The following is a 16,113-nucleotide window of genomic DNA, read 5'->3' as shown; positions in this document are numbered from 1 at the left end:
CCTCCCCTCCCTTCCCCTCCAGTAAGCTGAGGTTACTGGCCTTCTCTCTCCTCCCCTCCCTTCCCCTCCAGTAAGCTGAGGTTACTGGCCTTCTCTCTCCTCCCCTCCCCTTTCCTTCCCTTTTCTCCCTTCCCTTTCCCTCCCCTCTCTTCCCCTCCCCTCCACTCCAGTAAGCTGAGGTTACTGGCCTTCCCTCTCTTCCCTTCCCCTCCTCTCCTTTATTCTCCCTCCCCCTCCCTTCTAGTAGCTGAGGTTACTGGCCTCTGCTCCCTCCTGTCCTGTCCCCTCCCTCCAATCCCCTCCCCTCTCTTTCCCTCTGGTAGCTGAGATTACCTCCAGGCCCAGCTCTCTTTCTTTTTTACTTAGCAAACATTTATGAAAATTCTGTCCCAGGCCAGATGATAGTATTTCATTTACCTTAATGGTTTAATTTGGCTCTCAAGTGTGCTTTCCAGAGGTGAAGGCTGACCCCTCCCCAGCCACATCTTTTCCCTCCACTCCCAGGAATGGCTTGGGTTTTTTATGATTCCCATTGTTTTGTGATTGCTTTCAGAGACCACAGGGATGAGGAAGTTTAGTCTGGTGCTTTCATCCCTTCCTGTGGGAGAGAGTGGCACTTGGTGAGAATCCAGTGTGGCATCCAGGCCTGGCCCCATCCCAGAACAGTTAGGCTGAAGTCTCTGGGGTTGGAGTTGACTTGGTTTGAAGCTCCCTGAGGTGTGGGGTTGAGAGCTCTGCTGACCTCACAGCTTTTAAAATCCAATCTGGCGTGGGCAAGCTTGAGGGCCCAAGTTCAATTCCCTTTAATGGAAGGCGAGGACTGTACAGAGTTCTGCTCTGGACATGGAAACAGGAAGGGGCTGGTGAGGTGACTCAGAGGGTGAGCCTGGAGACCTGGAGTTGATCCTTGTGACCCTTGGAAAGGTGGAGGGAGAGGATGGACTCCTGACCCCACACACGCCCATGGCACACATGCCCCCACCCTCTCATATCATACCTATGCAGTAATAGTAAATGCACGTTAAAAAAATTATATAATGCCTTTTAGAGCTTGGGCTTCTGTTCAGTGTTTATGGAGCAAATGTGCTGGTCAGGCAGGGTGACATGTGCCTGGGTCATCTCCCAGAGTTCCGCCTGGGCTGCATATGACCCTGTCTCAGAAAAGGTCCTTGGGAAGATAAAATGTGGTATAGCCCTATAGTGGAATAGTATTCAGCTATAAAAAAGGAATGTTTTAGCCAGGCATGGTGAGGCATGCCTGTTGTACCACCATTCTGGTAGCTGAGGCAGGAGGATGGCAGGAGAGGAATAGAAGAAGCCATATTTGAAGCTGCTCACCGCTCAGGTGGCGTGGCAGGTACTGTTTGTGTGTTATTTAGTTTAAATTAGATTCAAATCTATATCTCTGTTGCCCTGGCCATGTCCAAGCTTGCGTGATTGCTTTGGTCCCGTAGAACATTCTAGTGACTGCCCAGGTACCAGCAACCTGAAACCAGTGAGCAAGTGAGGTCCCTGGAGACTGGCAGGTCCTGGCAGGCAGAAGGTAGTGCTGGGATGGTGGGGAACTGTCTGGAAAGGAGCCATCTGAATGACCAGACAGACCTAGGCCATCCAGGACCTGGGGAGGAGGTGGGAGCTACGGTGCAGACGCCCAGCCAAGGTGGGCTTGTCCTGGGGACCCAGGGCAGCCTTGGGGGAGGGTGTGTTTCATCCATGTTCTTTCTTACACAGTCCTTGTCACCCCAGGAAGTCCTGTGTTTTATAAGCCACCCTCATCTGCCTGTCGTCTGGGCAAGCCAAGGACTTGGTAGCCATGGCTCTCCTCTGCTCCTGATGACTCTCCTTAGCCTGGCGTCATTCTGTTGCTCACTTGGCTGTTGGTATAATTCTTTGGAATAATTACTATGTGGATCCAACTTTATTTTCCATTGACTTGTTTCCTTGTTGTTGAGTTGCTGTTGCTCTTTATATGTTGTGGGAATAAGATGGCTGACTTGCGTACTCTCTTCCTGTTTGTGAGTGGATTCTTCACTGTCGTCATGGTGTTCTTTAGGCACACGTGTTGGGGTTGACCAAATCCTTTTCTCCTTGTTACTTGTGTTTTTGTGCCGTGTCTTGGAAGCCACTGGCTAATATGAGGCTTGTTTCCTTTTACATTTTCTACTTTCAGCTTCTCCATTAAGATCTTGTTCTCTTTTGCCCCAGTTTGGTCCAGGGTGTGAAGTTTGGTTTGTTTGTTTGTTTGGTGTACAGGAATTTACTTAATTTTTACCACGGCAAGAGTCTGGTGTGTAATCCACCCCAGAGCGTCCTTCAGTAAGCTGCGTTCATGTCCAGGGCTGCCACAGGAGCTTTTAACTTCAGGACGCAGGGTCTGTTTGAAGATAAAAAAGTATCAGCCTGGAAATTCTTTGCCGTTCCTCATCTCAGTTCAGTACATTTTATACTTTTCATCGGGTGTTGAGGTTCTGACACCGTAGTCTAGATTGGCCTTCAAGACTGGCACCAACAGGCCGGACTGACATGTGGGTGGGATTTATTTAATGCCACTGGGGCATGGAAATGAGCCCAGCAGAAAGGACACAGAAGCAGAAGAGAAGGCCCTGCAGGATTAGGGTGCTCAAGGGATGTGAGCAAGTAGCCAGGAAGAGACGGCAGGCCAAGGGAGGTCTAGGGAGTCAAGAATAGGGATGGGGGGCAGGGGCTAGCCTCGCCCTTCCTGATGCTGTGTATCATTAACCTGCCCTCTCTGGGCCTGCTGGCTTATCTACGTAGAGTGTGGCAGGTAGCACTTTCTGGACTCCTGGGTGTGCTAGACTGTGATGGGTTCCCCAGTGTGTAGCTGAGAGGAATTCAGACTACATGCCCTCCATGAAGATGTTCAAAATAGGACCACAAGATCAACATGGGCAGTGACTGGCTCGCAAATTGGAGGCCCAGTGGGCCAGGCCCACAAGCCAGGCATGCCTTCCCCCTGGTGGCTGGACCATGTCGTGCAGGTTCTGGGCAAGCGTCTAATTTCTGTTTCCCCTTAAAGCTGTTAATGTTGTTTGTTCCCACATAGTTGAGGTCAGAGAGGTTAAAGAATTACTTGAGGTCATGCAGCTGTGAAACTGGGCCACTTGGGCCCAAGACCTGCTACCCAGATGTTACCCATGACCATGACAGTGGGGGTTTCTGATGCTGTGACATGCCTGTCCTGTGAACAGGGGTTCCCACTAAAATTCTTTCCTTGTGTTCTCTATCTCAGGTGCCTCCGCAGAACCTGGAGCAGGATGGCCAGCAGCCTGTCCGGCAGGTGTCCCCCGTTGCCTCTGTTCCCAGGCGAAGTCACAGCTTTTGCAAGGACAAGAAGAGTGGACCCTTTGTGGTGAGCGACAGTCGTACCGCTAGAAAGGGACTCACAGGCGAGGTCTGTGTTGGAAGGTTCTGTGTATGTGTGTGGAGGGTTCAGGTTGACAGCTGCCTGGCAAAGGATGACCATCTGGGGACTGGGTTACAGACCCTCTGTGCTGGGGAAACCCTTGCTGCTTTCAGGGTTTTGGCACTAGGGGCTCTGCAGCTGGCCACGGAGGCTGGTGAAAGTCTTGGATTTGAGCTGCAGCGCTATGTCTTTTCAACAGCCTTGAGGTTTTGAGAGTTTAGTGTCTGCACCCTTTGATTTTCTCAGCAGGGAAAGCTGGGTTAGCGATTCCTGTGTCAGTGCTGATTTAAGAATGGAGTTGAATCCGGAGAGAGCCAGGCCAGAGAAAATTCACCCATGAGGGACATTAGGAGGCTGTGGAAAGCCAGCTCCAGACTTGTGGGGCCCACGATCACATACACATGTATCCTCTGTCACTGTCCATGCAGCGGGCAGAGAAGAACCCCTACTTCATGTGGCTGGTGTGGGCTCTGAGGAGGTGACACGGGAGGGACTTGGCACGGTTCCGAGCACCCAGCAGACACGCTGCCACACTGCCTGGCTGCAGGTTGTTGGCTGTGTCTCTTTGGCCGACTCTTCTTCTCTCGACTTCCATGCTGTCTGAAGAAGGGCCTGGGAAAAGGACCTCTGACCTTCAGAGCCAGGACCCAGGCTCCCCTGCTGATTTGGTTGATTTCTGTGCGTGGTCTGTAAATGGACGAGTTCTCTCCTTGCTCGGAAGGTGCCCTGAAGGCTCGGCCCAGGGTAGCTGTGGCCCAGGGTGGCTCGAGTCCCGCCTTCCATACCTTCCCATGTCCATGGTCTAGAGAGACTTCAGCTGTAAAATGGGCATATTTGCTGTTACTGTAGGGGTGGAGTAACAGGGTATGTGGCCGGTGGGATGGTCATCTACTGAGTGGCCCTGGGAGTGGCCCTCGTGCCTAGATGCCAGTGGCAGCCTTACAGGCATGTGACACTTGACCATCTCTGAAAGTTCCCTTCCTCAGATACCCTTGTCTCTAGTCCCTCTCTGGTGGCACCGCCTCCCTTATCTGATCCAGTGTAAACTTGTGTGTGTACCTGTGAAGGCGAAGGTTATGGGGAGAAAAGGTCTGGAATCTGTCTGCTGTCTCTGGCCTGCAGGAGGCCTCCTTGTGCAGGCTCCTCCTCTTTCCGCTGTGCCAGCAAGAAGTCTTTGTCCCTAGAGTCCTGGGTGGCTTGCCTTGACTCCTCGGTTCCGGATCTGAGGCCCCTGTGCCTGCCTGAGGCATGTGGGACTTCCTCTCCTGCAGACTGCGGACTGAAGGAAGGGCCAGGACTCAACGCTGCAGGACTGGTCTCTGGTCTCAGGCCTGCAGTGTTAGGAAGCAGCAACAAGAAGGCAGTGGGTGCCTTCTTGTCCAACCCCCCTGACTCCTCCCATAGCCTGTGATGGACTGGTCGACCTGGAGCATCTGAAAGGAAAGACCAGCTTCAGCTGCTGTGGCCTCTGGGGACTCAGTTTCTCCTGTAAGATGGAACTGTGGCCTCTGGGACTCAGTTTCTCCTATGGGATGGAGCTGTGGCCTCTGGGGACTCAGTTTCTGCTGTGGGACGGAGCTGGTCTGGTCTCAGAGCAAATGAGGACTCCTCGTTAATGCTTTGGTTGAGGAGGCCCCTTTCCTCCTCTTTCCTTCCCCATCCTCTCCCTCTCCTTCTCCCCTTCTTTGTCAACTCTGTAGAAATGGGGAAACTGAGGCCCACAGTGAGGACCCAATTTGATTAGGATGTCCTTTCAGATGAGGCCTGGGGATTGGTGACATCTGTGAGTTCTTCTGAGATGGTTGGGGAAGCCTGGAGAACATTGGCTGTTAGTCTGTCTGGAGAATGTTGGCTGTCAGTCTGTCTGGAGAATGTTGGTTGTTAGTCTGTCTGGAGAACGTTGGCTGTTAGTCTGTCTGGAGAACGTTGGCTGTTTGTCTGGAGAATGTTGGCTGTTAGTCTGTCTGATGAATGTTGGCGGTCTGATTTACTTTGGCTGTCAGTTTGTCTGATGAACTCTGTCTGTTGAATGTTGGCTGTCATCCGTAACTTCCTGCTGTTGCTTGCTCATCTAGGGTCACATATCTTCATTCTTTTAGGAGTTTTGTTTTTATTTCATGTAGCCCAGACTGGCCTCAAACTCTTTATGTAGCCAAAGATAACCTTGAACATTCTTCACCTGTTCCTGCCTTCTGAATTCTGGGTTACAGGTGTGTGCCTCCCTGCACTGTCTATGGGCGGTAGAGCCTGGTAGATGCCAAGGTGACACTCTGCCAACTGAACTACACCCTAGCCTTTGTTATCTCAGACTTTGTCCATCCTTACTTGAGTGCTGCCCACCTCCCCTGCCATTTCGGGTAACTGAACCCCTTCCTACTCTAAAGAAAAGCAAGATTCGGAGAGGCTCAGCCACCTGTCTTAGGCCACACAGCATGAGAAGAGCTATAACCAGTGCCCACATGTGTTGCCTGCGACTGGGCACTTCCTCCCCCAGGCTGGGCTGGGCAGGCTGTTAGTCCTCACCCTGCTCCCCCTTCCCACAGCTCCTGCCAGCTCCCCACTGTAGCCCCTCCAGGAAAGGGAACACGTGAGTCCTGGGACTCAGCCAACGTTGACTGTGGGTTGTTCTGTCTATCATATCTAAGCCAGTCGGGGACCCCCAGGGCTGATTGAGTCAGCGAATCTGTGTGACCACACCCACTGCTGCCCACCTGCTGCCCTGTAGGGCAGAGGGAGGCAGGACACTCTGCTCCGCCCACAGTGGGTGCTGGCATAGCCAGCTGCAGAACAGCTGCTTGCTGCTGTCATTGCTGTTGTCTGCTCCTGCGAGCTGTCTTACTGTGAAAGGAAAGTGTCCCCGACCTTAGGAGTTCAACTGAGTCCTGGAAGGGGAAATGTCTTCTCCTGATCCTGTGGTGTAGCCTCCCACAGGTATGGCCACCCTTCTGCCCATGGCTTATGGTCTCTTAGAGATTATAGAGCATGGTGACTCAGTGTGGACCCTGACCTCCGGCACAGGTTACCCAGCAGCCCCCCCTGTGACCGTGAGGTCATAAGTCAGCAGTTATGGGGTTCTCACATTGGCATGAACCTATGGGAAGTCCAAGAATGGCCTCCCCATGACTAAACACAAACCGGCTCTTCCTGGTTTATTTAGCTATATGTTCATTCTTTATGTGTCCACTGTGTGCCAAGCCTGTGTGACTTCAAAATCCAGAAACCCTACCTAGGATCTGTGGTACAGGGGTACTGGGTGATGTCAGGGATTTAGTCAGCCTTTAAGGTCCAGCCTGCTGGGGAAACAGGGTTCAAAGAGGGGAGACCAGGCTGTAGTGGAGGTCCAGGCAGTCAGGAGCCTACAGTAATCTGCTGTGCCTGGGGGAGCCGGGGCAGTGCACTGGGCATAGGGGTGTGAGGGCGGACTCCAATGGTAGCAGGGTTGAGCACGCCCTGGCTTGTGAGGTCAGTACCCACCAGCACCAGCTGCCTCCTTTTTCACTCTGGGTACGGAGGACTAGGTACAGCCACAAACAGCCTCTTCTTCTTTTCTGGATTAAACTAGCCACACCAGAGTTTGTCTGCTAGAGTGAACGCACGCTGCCAGCCGTGCCGGAGGTTGTGTGCTGGGGTGTTCTGTGTTCGTTCGTGTCCCTAATGATCACCCATGCAGCTATGCCTGTATCCACCCAACTGACAGTTTATCTATCCATCCATCCGTTGACTCGCCCATCCACCTACCCATCCATTGCTGCCCTCCCTCATATCTTGCTTGATTTATTAACTTATGTGGGCCTCCAAGGATATGAAAGGGGATGAATTAATTTCTGTCTTCAAATTGTTTTCATTTCGAAGCCAGGAACAAGTAGTTGCACACTCAGTATGATGGACATGTCATTAATCCTCCCCACCACACACACAACCACTGGGAACGTGTTTGGAAGCCTTCATCCTCCAGACTGTCCAGGGAAACAGTAGGCCAGCATCTGTGGTGCTTCTATGGTGTGTGCACAGTGTGGGAACCAAATACGTAACCACTGGCCAGGCTCAGAAAGGAGATGTCTGGATGTTACCAAACACCGTGAAGAAAATAAACCAGTGTAGGGAGCCAGGGTGGGGGATGGGGAGAGGGGTACAGGGCCTCTTTCTTCTCAGGTGGTCAGCAAGGGCCTCTTTGAGGGAGTGACTATGGGTGGGGTCTGTAGAAGGATCAGAGGAGGATGTCAGGCAGAAGCAAAAGTCTTGGGTGTAGACAGAAGTTTCTGTCCTGCTGGGTCCCACAGTTGTTCAGTCCCAAATAAACACACCAAGGCTTATATTAATTATAAACTGTTTGGCTTATTACTCAGGCTTATTACTAACTAGCTCTTACGACTTAAATTCACCCATAATTCTTGTCTATGTTTAACTATGTAGCTTGGTACATTTTTTCAGTAAGGCATTCTCATCTTGCTTCCTCTGCGTCTGACTTGTGACTGTGTCTCTGCCTTTCCTCTTCCCAGAATTCTCCTAGTCTGGTTGCCTCACCTGTACTTCCTGCTTGGATACTGGCCAATCAGTGTTTTATTAAATCAATACAAGTGACAAATCTTTACATGGTACAAGACCATTGTCCCACAGCACTTGGGACTTCTTTAGTTTGATGATTATGATGGTGATAACAATGGTGAATGAGCCAGTGGAGAAGGTGATCCTTGATGGCAGGATAAGGGCTGTATTAGTGAGGGTTTTCTAGAGGAGCAGAACATAAAGAATCACTCTCTCAAACATACATATGTAATGGGATTTATTAGAATGGCTCATGGGCATTGGTTCACCTTGTTCAACAATGGCTGTCTGCCAATGGAAAGCCCAAGAACCCAGTAGTTGTTCAGTCCATGATGCTTGGATGTCTCTGCTGGTTTTACACTGGAATCCCAAAGAAGTAGACTCTAATGCCAGTGAAGGCATGGACTTGCCAGCAAAAAGGAGGGTACTCAGGCAGAGAGCAAGCTTCCTTCTTCTTTGTCCTTTATAAAGACAGGCTTCAGCAGAAGGTGTGGCCCAGATTAAAGGTGAATTTTTTTTAAAGATTTATTATTATGTATACAACATTCCTTCCGTGTGTGCCTGCAGGCCAGAAGAGGGCACCAGATCTCATTATAGATGGCTGTGAGCCACCATGTGGTTGCTGGGAGTTGAACTCAGGACCTCTGGAAGAGTAGCCAGTGCTCTTAACCACTGAGCCATCTCTCCAACCCCAAAGGTGGATCTTCCCACCCCAAAAGATCAGATTTGAAGTTGAGTCTTCCCACTTTGAATGATTTAATTATGAAAAATCCTTCACAGGTGTGCCCAGTTGCTTGGATTTTAGTAAATTCCAGATGTAGTCAAGTTGGGTAAACAAAGTAGTTGTGTGTGTGTGTGTGTGTGTGTGTGTGTGTGTGCGTGTGCGCGCGCGCGCACACACACATGTGGAAACTAGAGGTCAGCCCCAAGCATTGCCCTATGATGCCTGCTCGGCATGTGACCTGGCTCTTTTCTAAGGGACTTCCTCTATCCTAAGGTGGCAGGGAGACCCCCGCTTACAGATTCTAAACCTGAGTCTCAAGGCAGGGAGGCGGCTGCACCAGGACACACGGTGTAGAAGCGGTGAAGCCTGGGTGAGGCCTGGCTCAGCAGCACCAGTAGTGCCTCCAGGGCTTTGTGGGCTCCCAGGGGCCCAGAACCCATCCAGTGATTACCTGCCCTCAGGAATCCAGGTGCACGTGCTCTGTTTGACAAGCTGCCCTGGTGAGCACACCTCCCTGGTGGGTAGAGCCGGGGTTACAGGCATGATGGCCTCTGCTGGGAAGAGGTCCAGACTTGTGGGTGCTGTTCCCAGGTGATGTCACATGACCAGCCTGGGCTGTCCACTAATCAGACAGTGTGGGGCTGATGATGAGTGGGAGGAAGGGTTGTAGAGAGACATGCCCATGGAAAGCCTCCTCAGTAACCTGCCTGGAAACTTCCATGACAGATTGCATGTGAGAGCCAGCGGTAGGATGGCAGAGTGTGTGCTCTGAACCAGATGATCCAGGATGCAAGGGCATCTATGTCCCATTCTTTAAAAAAAGATTTATATTTTTTAAATTATGTGTGGGGAGGGATGTCTTTGCACATGAGTGCAGTGTCTTAAGGGTCCAAAAGAGGGCGCCAAAGCCCCTTGAACTGGTGTTACATGCAGTTGTGAACTTGGGTGCTGGGACCCAAACTCTAGTCCTTTGTAAGAACAATAAGCATCCTTAATCACTGAGCCATTTCTCCAGCGCCTACATCTCCTTCTTGACCCACAGGGTCCAAGATTTCTCACTGATGGTGGGTTAGCCCAGAATGTCCAACCTGGCGCTGGCTTGCTTTCTTCCCATTGACAGGTGACTTCTAGATAGTGTCTATTCCTGGCCTTGCTGCTCTGCAGGTGTATAGTATGGCTTTGGGTCCACTCACTGCTCACAGACACAGGTGCATTTCTGTGTCATGAACCCCATCTCCGTCCTGCCCCAGGTAGTGCCAGGTCTGCATACATCCTGTGGCCGCCACAATCAGGACTTGTCCCTGCCCTCTGTTCTGTCAGGTGTTCTGCTCTGTTGGGAACATGCATTTGGGTCTGATACCGTCTGAGGCAGTTCCTAATCTTTATGCATTCCATTGTTGCCTCCTGAAGGCTGGTGCTCACTGTACACCCGAGCCGTAGCATTGCTGGGAGTCGGGCTGCACATGCGCAGGACGTGGCTGCAGTGGCTGTAACTGGTGCCTCCCCACCTGCAGTGTATGGATTTCCAGCTGTTCCTATCCCTTGTTGGCTTGCAGTGTTCTCTCCCAGCTCTCTTAACGTTCAGACACCGCAGAACACTGTCTGACAGTGTTTCGTGGAACGCTTGAGTTGAAGAACTGAAAATGCTGTGGAAGATTCCAGTTTTGGCTTCTGTTTCCTGCTTAGACAAGGTGGAAAACAGCCTTGTGCCAAGAGTCAATTCCAGTTGTTGGACCATGTCTAAGGACTTTGGGGCCATACATACCGGACCAGGGGAGATGATGCTATAATCCATTAGTGATGTCTTCATGGATCTGGGAAGGCAGATATCAGAGTGTCAAATGTTTGCTAACCCTGTTTCAGCAGCATATGTGATGAGATACATACAGATACACACACACACATACACACAACTCAATGCACCTATGAGCGAACGTGCCCCAAATGGCGTCTTGGAGACTCTCCTTATGATTCTTCAAATCTCAGAAGCACTTCAAGAGTTCTTGCCTGGGTTTATTGCATGTCTGTCTCAGTCCACTGCATTCTTTTATCTCTTCTGCCTCCCTGGACATGGGGCTGGGCTCTTCTCCAGGGCAGGGGCATCTGAGCCTTGTATGGATTGAGATCTCATGAGAAGCTTTCAGCCTTCTGATGCCCATGCCCATAGTCTCAGATGGGACATCAGAACATCTGTGGCAGGACGAGCCCTCCTGTGTCTGACCCCCGACTTTGCTCGGGTTTCAGGCCCCCACATATGGCTTTTCACAAGGTGCTGGGGACACATACCTGGATCCTCCCACCTACACAGCAAGCTCTCTACCCACTGAGCAGCCACCAGCCCCGGCTTTTCAGTTTGAGACACAGGTTTTACAGCCAAGGATGGTCTTGCACTCACTTAGTAACCCAGGCATATCTTCATCTGTCCATCCTCCTGCCTCAGTCTTTTGAGCAGATGGGATTACAGACCTGAGTCAGACCTGGCTGTCATTTTCAAAAATAACTGTATAGTTTGTTTATTTAAACTTCAACAGTTTTTTTTTGTTTGTTTGTTTGGAGTCAGGGTTTCTCTGTGTGGCCCTGGCTGTCCTGGAACTCGCTTTGTAGACCAGGCTAGCCTTGAACTCAGAGATCCCCTTACCTCTATCTCCTGAGTGCTGGGATTAAAGGCACCTTCTAAACTTTAGTAGCATTGACTGCACAGAGTTCTAAAGCATTACAACAATGCAGTGTAGAAACTGTCACCTTCCCCTCAGGAAGCCCACACCCACCAGCAGCCACTCCCTTCTCCCTCCCCTCATGAGTCTGCTCTCTGGGCATACCTGCCTGCACTCCGTGGCCCACACAAATGGGATATCCTAGCAGGGACTCTTGCAACTGGCTTCCCCCACCTGGAATGGCTTCGAGTTTCATGCATGCAATATCATGAACAAGTACCTTGTTCATTTCTATGGCCGAATAATATTCTGTTCCATAAATGTCCCATTTATTCAGTCATTTGTAGACTGATGGGTGGTTTCCACACTAGGGTTCTCATCAGCATCCCTACCATTTTATCAGCCCATTTGTATTATTAATGACTTGTTGTTGTTGTTGTTGTTGTTGAGTTAAATGCCTAGCAGCAGCAACTATAGACTGGAAGGTCTATTCTGGCTCGAGCCTTATGGGAGGAAAGGTTTAGTGGTGAGACTTGCTCCACCCATGGCAGTGGAGCCACTGGCCAGGGCTCTTTACTTCATAGCCTTAGACAGAAAGTAGAACTATATTGGAGCTAAAGGCAGGTATGACCTTCAAGGCCTGCTGGCCAGCTCAGCCCACATCCCAAAGGTTCACAACCTTGTAAAACAGCTCCATCATCTGAGGACCAAGTATCCAAGTTCAGGAGCAGCACCTGGGGGGACTAGGTGTTTCAGCTCATGAGCACCTGTGGGGACCAGGTGTTGAAGCTTATGAGCACCTGGAGGGACCAGGTGTTCCAGCTCACAGGCACCTGGGGGGACCAGGTGTTCAAGCTCACTAGCACCAGGGTGGACCAGGTGTTCAAGCTTACTAGCACCTGGGGGACCAGGTGTTGAAGCTCACTAGCACAGGGTGGAACAGGTGTTTCTAGCTCACTAGCACTGGGTGGACCAGGTGTTGAAGCTCACCAGCACGGGGTAGAACAGGTGTTCAAGCTCACGAGTACTTGGGAGATATTTTTTAAAGCAAATGCCAGCTCGTGGTTTTAATAGCTCTACAACCCCTCGCGCCATCCACACTTAATCTTTACATGGCTGCAGGTTTCCCATCTGTTTGTTACCTCTTCCTCCCTTCAAATTGGAATGGCCTGCCTCTGGGACCCAGGCCCCGTACATATTTGTTTGAGGGAGAGCCTGGATCAAGAGGGAACACACACAGGTTGCCCACCGGATGGATGGAGACTGCTTGAGTCCTTCCATGACTTGGTTGTCAGGAAACTATGGCTTTTGCCCGATCTTAACAGGGAAGTTGAAGGAACCAGGAGTGGTGGGAAAGGAGGCCACTCCTACTAGAGTCAGGGGAATGGCCAGCATGGATTATCACAGCTAGGCCCTTGGTGACAAAGTGTGTGGGGTGTTGGATCTGGTGGGTAGGTAAATTTCTGAAAACAGATTTCAGCTCATTATCACTCAACCCCCGAGTCACCCTGGCTACCCAGGGTTCCCAAATCTAGCTTTGCAGCCCCTGTCCCTCAAGACTTGTACATCAAGAGCTGGTGGGAGGGGCCAGGCCCAGGCAGGAAGGCTTGAACTCACACACCTTGGTGCTGAGATCTCACAAGTTTCTAGTAGGTCTGGTGCTTGGAAAACTGAGGCAAGGGGAAGTGAGGTGATTTAGACAGAGCCAAGACTGTGGGCGTGTGTGTGCCCCAGCTGGAGCTCAGACCCTTTGGAAGGGCTCTGTGCCCTGCAGGATCAGGTTTTACTTGGTGTTGGCGGCCCTTTCTGACTGAGTTTTCTGTTTCCCCTCAGCCTTCTGATGAGGTTAACCTTAACCAGGAATGTCCACCAGAGGGCAGAGTGGAGATGCTCTAACCAATACACTGGGATTTTTTTTTTGTTTTTAACATTCATTTAGTGTGTGTGTGTGTGTGTGTGTGTGTGTGTGTGTGTGTGTGTGTGTGTTGTGAGGATCACTTGTGGTCAGTTCTTTCCTTCCCTGGGATGGAGCCCAGGTCCCCATGCTCTGCATCGTGTCTTTACCTACTGAGCCATCTCCCTGGCCCAAGTTACCGTTTTTTTCCCTGTCTACTTTTTTCTCAGCCTCTCAAACCAGGCTTTTCCTTGACCCTGTTGACTCTGCCCACGGAGCTCACTAGCTGGCACGTATGCCATTCTGCTGCTTCCTCTCGACCTTGGGGCAGTTTCCTGTGCTTGAGCCTGGCATCATGGCTGCTCTGCAGCCCTCCGTGCTGGTGGTACTGGCCACATTTATTTTTACAATGACGCCTTTCTATTGAAAGGGGGGGGATATGTTTTTATTTCTGAAAGGAATGTGTATTGGGAGCGAGGGCGCTCTGGCCAGCCCACAATGAGAGCCTTGTGGGTTTGGAAATAATATTGCTGACTTGAGACACATTTTGCAGACGCCACACCCTTGACGTTAGGTGGGTCACATCTCAGGCCTGTTTCTAGTGGAGGACCGGGCACACAGTAGGGGACAGCATCCAGTAGTATGGGAGTGAGGAGTGGGTGTTGCCTGGGTCTACATCCAGGTGTCTGGGCTGCAGGGAGTGGAAGGCATTGCTGCCTGAGTCAGTTCCTAGGCAGCTCCTGCCCTGTCCCTGCATGGGAGTGTGACCTGTGGGTCCGGCCAGCCTCATTTTAAGGAAGCTGTAAGTCTGCCATGTGGTTTTCATGTCTGCCGATACTTAAATGTAGGTCACAGATGCACAAGCCTTGGCCTGACCTAAAACAGCACCCAAAGAAAAGGGTACAGAGGTGACCCATGCTCACCTTTGGAAACGCAGGTGTTGATTCCTTAGAGCAGTAGTTCTCAACCTGTGGGTCTCGATCCCTTTGGGAGTTGTCTTAGTTAGGGTTCTATTGTTGCAACAGAACTCCATTACCAGTAAGCATGTTGGGGAGGACAGGGTTTATTCAGCTCACACTTCCACATTACTGTTCATTACCAAAGGAAGTCAGGACAGGAACCCAAACAGGGCAGGGAGGAGGCTGCTTACTGACTTGTTCTCCATGGCTTGCTCAGCCTGCTTTCTTATAGAACCCAGGACCACCGGCCTAAGGGATGAGACCACCCACCACGGGCTGGGCCCTCCCCAGTTGATCACTAAATGAGAAAATGCCTGTTTACAGCTGGATCTTACTGAGGCATTTCCTCAGCTGAGGCTCCTTCCTCTGATGACTCTAGCTTGTGTCACGTTGACACACAAACCAGCCAGTGCAGGGGTCGAATGACCCTTTCACAGGGGTCATATATATCAGATGTCCTGCATGCCAGATACTTACATTACCATTCATAGCAGTAGCAAAATTATGAAGTAGCAATGAAATAATCTAATGGCTGGGGTCAGCCAGTGTGAGGAACTGTGTTAAAGGTCACAGAGTCAGGAAGGTTGAGAACCGCTGCTCCGGAGGCATCTGGTGAGTTTTGGAGTTAAGAACCATTCTTGTGGACTGCTTCAGACCTGCAGTGGCCAGGAAGGGGCCTAAGGAGGAGCCGGAGGGAGCTAGTCTGTTGGGAGGGAAGCCTGTTTGTCTCCATGAGGAGCCCAGGACTCTGTGACTGGGTCTGCATGAGTCTGGGCTGCAGGCTGCAGGGCAGAGTGGCTAGACCTCAGTGTGAGTGGAGCCAGCCAGGCAAAAAGCACCGGGTGAAGGGAAGAGGTCAGCTGGGGCCTCGAGGGTCACCACACATGTGTGGCTTAGTAAGTCTCCTCCTGTAGCTTGAGAGGCCTGGTGTCACCAGGATGCCCTCTTCCAGACAGTGTTGGGGAGAGTCCATATTGCTCCTGCCATCTAGAGGCTGTGGGCTTGACTTGACTGTAGCCATGCTCCCACCATAGTCTGACTTTTCCTAGCTTTTCCCTTTAGGTTCACATCTTGGCAGTGAATTTACAGCCTCTTTGATGACTGTACCTTGGGGCTGTCACAGCAAGGCACTAGACTAAGGAACTGATAGATGATAACATTTATTCCCTGCGGCTGGAAACACAAAGTCCAGGAGTTAGAGGCTCCCAGGTCTGGGAAGGACCCGTTGTCTCTCATGATGCTCTGGATGTCCTCATATGACAGAAGGACAGACGGGTTGAGTGTTCCCAGCAACCCTTTCATAGTCTGGGGAGTGGGTCCTTCATGGCTGTCACCTTCTGAAGGTGCCATTAGGGGTAAGTTCTAGTGGTCCCCCCCTCACCCCCGATCCAGAATGATCTTGTGTCCGTTCCTTATACCGTCTGCATGGCTAACCAGCTTCAAACATCGCCAGTTTCAGATTCCAGGGGAAAGCCTAGTTTGGGGGCCACCATTCAACTCATGCAGTAGTGGTCCAGTGGTGAGAAGCAGATAGGGATCTGGGTTGGGGAAGATAGGAAACCATGGAGAGTCTGTGAGAGCATGCATGGAGTGGCCTAGCCTGTCTACGCAGACAGGTTCCCTGGCTGGCGGAGCAATCCAGGGGTCTCATCACTTCAACCTCCCACCTCAATGTAGCCTGGCCAGCTGGGATGGTAGGGTAAGGCAGGGTGGGCAGTTGTGTCTGAGAACTCTGGGATGGGCCCCTGGTTTGTCTGCCATCGTCAGTGGGTTCTGCCTATTTGCCAGGTCTGACCTTGGTTGTCTCTTTTCTATCTCCCCTCCTTCCTGTCCCTCACTGTCATCAAGGTTCCACCCCCAGGCCACCTGCTCGCTCTCTCTCTCTCTCTCTCTCTCTCTCTCTCTCTCTCTCT

General features: G+C 51.3%; 1 protein-coding gene across 1 annotated transcript in view; it reads left to right on the top strand.

Annotated features, from left to right (window-relative positions):
* Window positions 1-16,113, top strand: part of Kiaa1671 (KIAA1671 ortholog) — a 139,857-nt gene that overhangs the window by 46,388 nt on the left and 77,356 nt on the right. The window contains exon 6 of the mRNA XM_013349280.2: window positions 3,251-3,370. Within this exon, the coding sequence (XP_013204734.1) occupies window positions 3,251-3,370 (120 nt within the window). The remainder of the gene's footprint in view (window positions 1-3,250; window positions 3,371-16,113) is intronic.

This window comes from Microtus ochrogaster, chromosome 2 (assembly GCF_000317375.1).
Source record: "Microtus ochrogaster isolate Prairie Vole_2 chromosome 2, MicOch1.0, whole genome shotgun sequence".
In the NCBI taxonomy this organism is placed as follows: Eukaryota; Metazoa; Chordata; class Mammalia; order Rodentia; family Cricetidae; genus Microtus; species Microtus ochrogaster.
This window is presented reverse-complemented; position numbering and strand designations above follow the sequence as displayed.